Consider the following 9918-nt stretch of genomic DNA (forward strand, 5'->3'; position numbering starts at 1 on the left):
ATTGTCTACTTATTCCTCCATATAAAACTATTAGGAGAAAAGAGAATATTCTCACCTGTTTATACAAGGAGAATTCACAACTCGAAACTGTTGTATCAAGAAAGCAAATGTTGTGTTTGCCATTCCATCCATTTTTCAATCTTAAATTTTAGGGTAGTGGAATGCAATTCAGACTGCTTAAAATTCACATTGCCAAAATTGTCTGAGCTGCTTATCAGAAATTAATGTATAGTCACTAAACAAAATTAATAATTTGCAGATATCAAGCATATTGATCCCTAAATCCTTCTCCCTAAGGAGGCTAAGCACTAAGATGAATCAAATTTAGTTTTGCTATATTACTTTATTTTTCTTTTCAGAGTAACTAGAAATCCAAAATGCAGCTTTTTGCCCAGAATGAACCTTTCACAAACTGTAGAAAAAGTTTTTGCAAATCTAGATAGCTGTTTTGATGCAGCATTTTAAAAAGAATTAATATACATTAATTGATTAAAATCTATTCAATATTAGTTTCTAAGCAATTACATAACTTTCTTACAAAATATCTTATTTCTAAGATAGCTTATTTATGAAATTGACACACAAGTGTCAAAATTACCATGAAGACTTAAATTCTCACACATTGAATTGAGGATTCCACTAGCCTTAGGGCAGTTTTATATATATATAAAACTATAATTTGATCCTATTAATTCTGGATTTTCATGCCTATGACTAGCATGATGTTAAGCCTGTAAGAAACACAAAGTTTTGTTTTCTTAACACACACATTTCAATGTTAAAGATTAAAGAAGCAAGCAAGGCTGCATTATCGGTGAATAAAAGTTCAATATTTTGAATAATAACTTATATTCAAATTACAGCTCTAGAACTCACTGCTCCTAATGTAAGAATGTTGAGTAAAGTAGTCTGTAGTTACTAAATAAAGGAGAATAAGTCTTATAACATCAGAACAATTAACTTTAAATGCATATTGAATGTTATTGCATTTTGCTTTAATAAACAAGCAGGAAATACAGTGAGATACTCTGCCAGATGCTAAAATCTATTTCCATAAATAATATTGGTTTGGAAGGAAAATTATTTACTCTGTTAGTGACTCCATGATTGGCAAGTATTTTAACTGACACAGTACAGACACAAACTCTTTTAAGAACAAGAAGCAAGAAACATGATGAAAGAGCATTCAATTCTGATGGATCTTGAAAAAAAATCCAACCTGAACACACACTTGGGAACTATGAATATAATTGAAAATATATTCCAAAAGAAAATTGCAATTGCCCTCTGCTCACCACATTGAGAATCAAGAAATGCAAACCTAGGCTTTGTATGAAGACTATCAGGCAGCAATTGTCTGCTATCTCATACTTAAAAGGATGAATTTAAAAAATGTTTCCAAATTACTCAAAAAACTGATAGAAATTCAGGTGTCCTATAAGGCTAGGCAGAGTACTAACAACATAAAAAAGGATGTAACTGAAGATACAAGATGGCATCCTAGACTAGTCATGATTTTCTAAAACTCTTCTTAAGGCTCTCCATTAGAGGCATGCTGTGGAAAAACAAAAAACTATTTTGTTAGCAGGCAGTAGATCCACTTAAATCAGTAGTGCAGACCAAATACTAATTAATTATTTATTTTGTATTATTCAAATATTTCTTGCCACAATAATATTATCAATTTTGTGCTATCTCCCAGTGGAACCTTATCTACGTTTATTAGGTATACTACAGCCAAGAGAGCTTAAGTAAAATTAGCTCTTCCTCATGTTCACTGCTGTACAAACACAGATGCTTCATCTATTCCCAAGAGTTTATTTAATAAAAGAAATTCAAACTACAAAACAAACTTATGGATGAATCACCAAAAAAAGGCACTCTTATCTTCAATTTAGTGCAAGTGGTATTAAGTGTGTTTTTTTGTTCTATAGATTGTTTTATTTTCTGAAATAATAGCGGCCTTCCAGCACCTGAAGGGGGCCTACGAGAAGGATGGAGAGAGACTGTTTATGAATGTATGTAGTGATATTATGAGGGGCAATGGCTTCAAACTAGAAAAGAGCAGATTTAAATTGGATGTTAGGAACAGGTTCTTTACTATGAGGGTGGTGGAGGGAGGAGAGGCTGAGGGAGCTGGGATTGTTTAGCCTGGAGAAGAGGAGGCTCAGGAGAGACCTTATTGCTGTCTACAGCTACCTGAAAGGTGGTTGTAGCCAGGAAGGTGTTGGTCTCTTCTCCCAGGCAACCAGCATCAGAATGAGAGGACACAGTCTCAAGCTGCACCAAGGGAAGTTTAGGCTCGAGGTGAGGAGAAAGTTCTTCAGAGAGAGTTGTTAGGCATTAGAATGGGCTGCCCAGGGAGGTGGTGGAGTCACTGTCCCTGGAGGTGTTCAAAAGGGGATTGGACATGGCACTTGGTGACTTGGTCTTGGGTGACAGGTTGGACTTGATGATCTTTGAGGTCTTTTCCAACCTTATTGATTCTATAAGTCTATGATCTTTTTTCCACATAGCAAAACTAGCAGTTTGTCATCATCATCTTTCAGAGACTGGCAGCTGGATCTACCGCTGACACATGCAAACTTATGTGTGATGTTTTCAAAACTGGTGTACAGCAGTGAAACTTCTAAGTGCAGCCGATCATTCTCGAAAAATAAGCCAGTCAAATAAATTACAGGCTTTAGTTATCCTGGGTTTTACAGACAGAACATTTATAATCAAATATCTTAGTATGTTACAGTTCAGTATTATAGAAATTGTGAATAAGTCGATATTTCTGAGATGTTATGACATTTTACTTTGTTAGAATATATTTTAGTGTTGACATACAGCTTACATTTGAGCCAGATTTTCTACACTTTCAGTTCTTGGACACCTACAGATAGCTGTGTAGCAAATACCTTAAAACATCCTCCCCAACCTGTTCTGTCTTGCAAGAAAAGGAAATGTGGTATCAAGATAAAAAGGCAGGGAGAGACAGAAAACCACAAGTCCTCTAGTAATTTAAAACAAAAATGAATTAATACAAGCTTTTCTTGGTTTCAATTTTCACAACTTTAGATTCAAAACAATAGCATTATCTCAAGTTACCACATTAAGGGTTCTAATACCAAGGATAAACTACATTTTGTGAGGCAAATAGAAAAAAGGAAAGGGGTGGGGGAGGTGGGAAAGAGGAGAGTGAAATGCACATTTCTGCTTTCCAATCATGACTTGAAACTATACGGTTTCTAGTAATTAATTATTTTTCTAGTCATTCATTCTATTTCCCAGTTAACAGTTTTCCACGATTCAGCTATAAACAAATCATGAGTGTTAAACACAGATTAAGGCAGAAGGGTCAGTATTTAGAACCACTATGATGGTAAGATTTGTGTTTGTACTGATCAACATCTTAATGCATACAATTCTCCAAAATAACAAGAATTACAAATCTGCAAGTCCCTCACCGGAGCTGTCAATATCCTATTTATGAAACGCATCTACATGAAACTATTCACTTCCATCATGGCTGCTAGGAAGACGTAATGCTTTTCAGTGGGAGGTTCAAAGCATCTGCTGCGAAGAGCACAGGAGTTGAAAAGCAGTGACAATTCATACTCCCATTGATTTTGTCGAATAAAAGAAAGAAACAGTTCCACTCAAGATGGAAGGAGGATGAAAACCAGAATATATGAATCATAATTAAATTTGCTGGGACACTACGGTTAAGAAAACTAGTTCAAATGACCTAGAACTATACTATGGATATCAGTTAAAGACATAATATATAGAGCATGCTAAATAAAAGGGGGGAAAAACCAAGCAACAAAAACACTATGAAAGAGAGATACCAATCATATGTATTACAGCCAATATTTTTCAAATGCAAAGTGCAAGCCTTGAAGGTATTCATGATTTCATAACCATCCCTATACTTCACAAGAATTCTAACATCTGTATGTAAACACCCCCCAAAATTGTCAAAACCCAAAGTGGGAACATGACTGGTTGACCTGACAGGTTCACAGGTATGGTCACAGCCACCAAGCAGCATCCTCTTCCACATCAATAAGAAAAAACAGATATAATTTGTGATCTCTCAACATTCTCCTGTCACTGTCTGTGATGACAGCTGGGTAACACTAAGGGGAAAAAAGGTTGAACACATGGCATTGTAAATGGGGGGTGGGAGGTAAGTAGTGTTAGCTGTTGTAATCACACTATTAATCACACCATTTTGAGTGGTTATTGGTCATTCAACTGCTTATCATATGAACAATGAGGATGCAGTTTATCAACAACAACTTGTTCTTTTAATATATAAAATGATTCACTTATTTCTAAGCTTATTTTTTTCCTCTCTAATAAGAATTCAGTGATTCTGAATTTCACACTGTTTCTTCAGGCAATATGATTTATTAACAATGAAGTATTTGATTCAGTGGCCAAGCAGTTTGATTCACTTGTTTTAAAACAACAAACAAAACAAATAACAAAAACCTCCAAAGCACTTCAGACTGCATTTCAGAAGCATGTCTTCAATTTCTGAATATAAAGCTCACTAAGTATTGTTAACCACGTAATGTAAGTATTGATTATACATCATTTAAAAGAAAAATAAATCTCAAACCCCACAAATTTGAACTGTCTTGTAGTTTCTGCCATTTGCAAATCATGAAACTCAGCTGAAGAAACTGCTGAAATCACCAAGCAGATACTGATCTATTTATGCAAAAACATAAGTATGTATGTACACAGAGGGGCACATACACCCTTCTTTAGTCTTCTAATAAATATCTACTGTGCATTTAGAACAAGTTAAGACCATAAACAATTCCAATTGCATTCTGTCAAAATGGGTCACTTATAATGAGAAAGCATGACATTTACATGTAGAAAGCAGACTGATCAGGGAGGAGAAAACCAGAATATGACATCAGCACAGAAAAATATGCCTTTACAGGCAACGGGTTGGTGAGTTCTTAAATCCTTGTCAATAAATAAATTGAATTAAAAATAGATGCAAAATTAAAAGTATACACGATTGAAAGTGGCAATTATTCACTAGGATTACCCTTTGTGCTTGCAGTAAAGCAGAATGAAAAAAACCTTAGCTCCTTTCACTAACGTAATGTTGCTCGTACAGAATAACAGCTAAGTGAAACCCCTACATTGCTCAGAGATTCACAAACTAATAAACAGTCTGCAATAATTTTAAATTGCACCTTTAAGTGCTAACACATTCCATAACATTCAGTTTTCAACTTGACCAGAAACAGTGGAACAGAAATGCTCTGGGTATGCTGTGTACATCTTGCTAATGCAATTGCAGCTGCAACACGCAAGATGAATTTCAGCAAAATGCAAATCGCTACAATGCAAATATTAGACTTCTAGCAAGGCTGCTTCAACATATCACAAAACAAAGGGGAAAAATATGCAGAGGGAAATTTCAATAATGTTTAAAGATATACAATATATGCCCCACATCTTTGTTCAGTCTGGACTCTCATTCAGTGTATAAATACTGGTTACATTGTTAGATATCCAACTGCAACCAGCTCCAAATATTGTGTGAGTAGCTTTCTCATAGTTCACACAAGACTCCCTTGAACCAGCTCGACAAGCGTGAAAACATGAAATAAATGAAGGTTAACAAAGACTAGTCTGGGAATCAGGCTGCATTAAATGCCAGCAAAAATGTTAGCATAGATGTAAAATTTGCTATTTAGATTCTTTTAATACCTGATATCAAATGACAGTCACTATATTAATGCTAGGTGCTACTGCAGAGACACAAATGAAGCAAATGGTATGACAAAAATATCTTTCCTCATCTGCCACATAAGGATATTCACTAACCTTACAGCATGCTGCTAAAGCAAATAAAGAACTGCAATATAATTACCATCCAGCAAAGAGAAAGCAATTTTGTCACAATACCTTTCTGTGTTTGTCCCTCTTCCATATTCTCTTCCATGGCTATCTTTCTTCACTAGAAACAGCTACAGAGAATTAATCAAAAGCTTCAGTCAGATGTAGGAAAAACTGTGGATTTTTTTTTCCCTGGGAAGCTCCAACGGCAGAGGCTTAGGCAAGTCCTCAGAGCTTAGCTAAGGCGCTCTCACTCTCCTTGTTTGCTTGGAGACAGGCTGTCAAGTGTAATTTCATTCAAATTACTCTTCCGTGAAGATTATCAATTTTTCTTCTCAAAGCTGCCCATTGTATACCACTGTAAGCAGGTATTCAAATGAAAAGCCTGTGAATTTTGGGGAGAAATTTGGTCTGTGCCCTTATGGCAATGACACTGATTCATAAGCCTCACTTTGCATATAAAATGGAGAAAAGAAATTGAGATTTGTATTGAAATCTATGTTTTAAATTGGAAACAGGCTGTACTGAAAACAGATGGAGGGGTGTCCTCCTAATGGGAAGCAGACCACCAACCCATAATTCCCCCTATTTGCTACTGAAGTGGGAAAGCCCAGATGCCTGTGGGTTCTTTATGCCGTATTACTTGCCTTTCTTTCTCTCTCCTCCCACCCTCCCCCTCTTTCCCCCCCCCCCCCCCCCCCATCACCACATTTAAGAATAATATGACTCTCCATTTCCCTCCTTCTCATGTATCTGTATCATCTGGAATTAACAACAAATATACACTATTACTCATATAATATTCTAGGATACATCTCTATAACAGTACTATTTTGCATGCAACTGTGTGTTTATACACATATAAAAGCACAATTTAATACACAACATTAATCAGTGAAAATTATATGCACCCTACATATTATCTGCCAGTGTCACAGTAAACAGGAATATAAGGGCAATTCAGAGATTTAAAACAGTATTGTATCAATTCCTTTTCTGATTGCTAAAATCCAAAATTAGCTGTACACTTCAAATCCCTATTAAGAAAACTGGACCTTCTTAAAATGGTGAAGCACCACGTGTGGGTCTGTATGTGAGGAAGCACATACAAATACACATACTGTTATGAATTTACTCAGAAAAAGCACCAGTTAAACACCCTGTGAGGGCACCTACTCATTTGGGGAGCTCTGCAGTCTGATTTGGAATGCAAATTGGATGCTGCAGTCTAGCAATAAATTAGCATTTTTGTACCTTAGTCTACAGAGTAATGTAATGTCATTTTAAGACTTTCATTATTTCACCAGAAGTGCAATTAGAACACAAGTACAATTTTTCTTTACAGTTTTTGGTTCTAATCCTTCTAGGAAAAGAGTGGTTACAACTTAACACAAAATAAAGACATGACTATAGCTGAAAAATCATATTTGCATATAAATCATAAATAGCTTATCTATTTACTTTATGCTATCTAATTAGATTGACCTAGTACTGCCTTCTAAGTCAAAGATAGCTGGGGTTTTTAATGTATATACATCTGTTCAAATATGATCCACATGAGAATAATTATTATATATGAAGTTAAATTTCTATATATAATTAAACAACTGAATGCATATATATTTAGTTACTCAATGCAGTTCCCAACCCTTTTTTAGTTTTTAATTCACCATTCCAAGGTTTTGGTTTTTTCAGGAATGCTTGAATTAACAATGATCAGTTGTTTCATTTGTAACTGATCATTTCAAAATCAACACACTGGGACTAACTATACACATGGAAGTGCTGCAATAGCATTTAAGTTTCTCTGAAACAGATCACCTGTGTAAGTCTCCCCTGCTATACTTCCCTTTCAAACTATTTTCTTACATGCACATTAATAAATGGTCATAGTTTAAAAAGTATCTAGTGAATATTTGACTTAGGGTGGCAATTGGTTCTTAGTTTTGTTCCTTGAGAGCACCAAACATTTGAAATAACTAACTTCTTTAACAGTGATGTTTGCAACAAAGGAATCTATAGGTTGCTTATGTAATCAAATTACTTTGTTCTTTTAAACAAAGATACAAACTTGAAGTACAAAAAGCATTAAGGAAAAAAAAAAAAGCTGAAAAGATGTAACTGGGAGAAGATACAATAAAGACTGTACAGTCATGAATGACATAGAAGAAGTGAGTAAGAAACAACTTGTTCTATGAAGGGAGAAGGCTGCAAAGAAAGCATGCTCTGAAAAAACAAAGGCATATTGCAGAACATGTAGTTAAGACAAGGAACTTGTTGCAGCAGGGACTTGCAGAGCAGGAAAAACCCAAAAGATCAAGGAGAATGTGAATCACAATGATTCATGGATATGAAGATGCACCTCAGGATCGGGAGGTTCCAGAGCTGCAAATTATTGAAGTATAGAGGAATCTTTTGTGGAAAAACTGTATCTTTTTCTTATACAAATTCCAAGATAGTCTGCTTTTGGACACAAACATTCAAGATGCTGGGCTGAGTGAATCCTTTATCTAGTGTCCATTATGGTCACTTTCACATCAAGTTCACACACATGACAGAATTTTAACTTCCTAAGAAGCCTACACTCGTATGTCAGAGGTTAAGATGAAATCACAGTAACTGGGGAAGCAAAGAATGGCATTGCCAAACAATGGCTTTCACTATTCCCCCAGCCCCTCACAGTAATCTGCTTTTCTTTGCAGATACTACCATATATGTCATTGTCACAAAGGTACTACAGCAGCTCCTTCTGTTAAATATCACCATCTCCAAACTATGCAGGTGCCAAAGCTCCTACTCAAGACGGCTCCAACGAGTTTCAGGTGCTATTGACTGACCATTCATTCACATCTTTTGTGTGAATGACTGTGAAGAGATTTTAGGGCAGTTTATTTCATATTTACCTACATTTTATTAACATATTACTGTTGAAACAGAAATCTGCCTCCTGGGTATTTCCTTAAAACCTGTTCCAAAGATTTTAAAGATGAAATTACAAATAAGTGTTAATCCTAAAATCAAATAACAGAAAAGGTCTGCAACAAAATGTAGCAAACAAAAATAGAAAATGCCAGCTTTATGTGATTTTCTAAGCAGCAAGCACAGAGGCTTTCTATCTTCAGTGATCAAGGAAATATGTTTACCACCACTGATATACAAGCTACTTTAATGTCATACCCAGAAATACTCAAGTGGGAACTACATTCCTACTTATCCTACTGTATCTGCTGTCTAAAATTCCCTCTTAACATGAAATGAGATTATTGGTGCAAGCAATCATTGGACAGCCATGCCAATTGTAAATGGCAAGGCAAGGCAGAACATCCAATTGTATAATGAGACTAAATAAACAGTTAATCAAGAGAATAATTGGAAGATGACGACATTAACAGATCCCCTGGTATCCATTATGACATTATGAAATTTACTTGAGCACTTAAAGCTTTAAGCAGCATGACAAGACATCTGACTTTTACTCTCATTTTTGTATGGCCTTCAAATCAGTTTATGACTCCATCCTTCAATCCCATTGATTTTCAATTACATAATAATGACAATGTTGTAGTGTGATAATGTCCTGATCAACACAAGAAAACATAGTTTAAAGGTACAATGTTATTTACATTGCTAATACTACTATCTCAATATCTGAGCAAGCAAAATCAAAAGCCAGCTGAAATATTTCAGCTATGTTGCAATGCTTTCCCCATGACTGTGTGAACAAGTGGTGATGGACCTGTGAAGTGAAGCAATATCTGTTATTTGTGTTTCAAGGGAATTCATTTTGGACTAATGTCAGTCAAGTCCCATGGACTAACTAACTGCCCTTAGGGATTAGGGTGACATAAATTGCATTTCTGGAAAGCATGTTCTGGTTTCATTATATATATAAATAAATAAATTATGTTCTGTGAAGCAAAGTACAGCAGGTGGGCAAAACTGGGACATTCACTTTAAAAGTTCACTCCTGAACTCACCGAAACATTAATGTAGATGCACATATAGTAATCATTTTATAAAAATTAGGCTGCAGATTATGGAAATCTGTGAAAGGCTCTC

General features: G+C 35.4%; 1 protein-coding gene across 1 annotated transcript in view; it reads right to left on the reverse strand.

Moving 5' to 3' along the window:
* Positions 1-6505, reverse strand: part of GPM6A (glycoprotein M6A) — a 112078-nt gene extending 105573 nt beyond the window's left edge. Inside the window, exon 1 of the mRNA XM_009896348.2 lies at positions 5929-6505. Coding sequence (XP_009894650.1) covers positions 5929-5965 — 37 coding nt within the window. The 5' untranslated portion in view covers positions 5966-6505. The remainder of the gene's footprint in view (positions 1-5928) is intronic.
* Between the last annotated feature and the right edge of the window lie 3413 nt (positions 6506-9918).

The sequence above is a fragment of the Dryobates pubescens genome, chromosome 1 (genome assembly GCF_014839835.1).
Source record: "Dryobates pubescens isolate bDryPub1 chromosome 1, bDryPub1.pri, whole genome shotgun sequence".
Taxonomy (NCBI): domain Eukaryota; kingdom Metazoa; phylum Chordata; class Aves; order Piciformes; family Picidae; genus Dryobates; species Dryobates pubescens.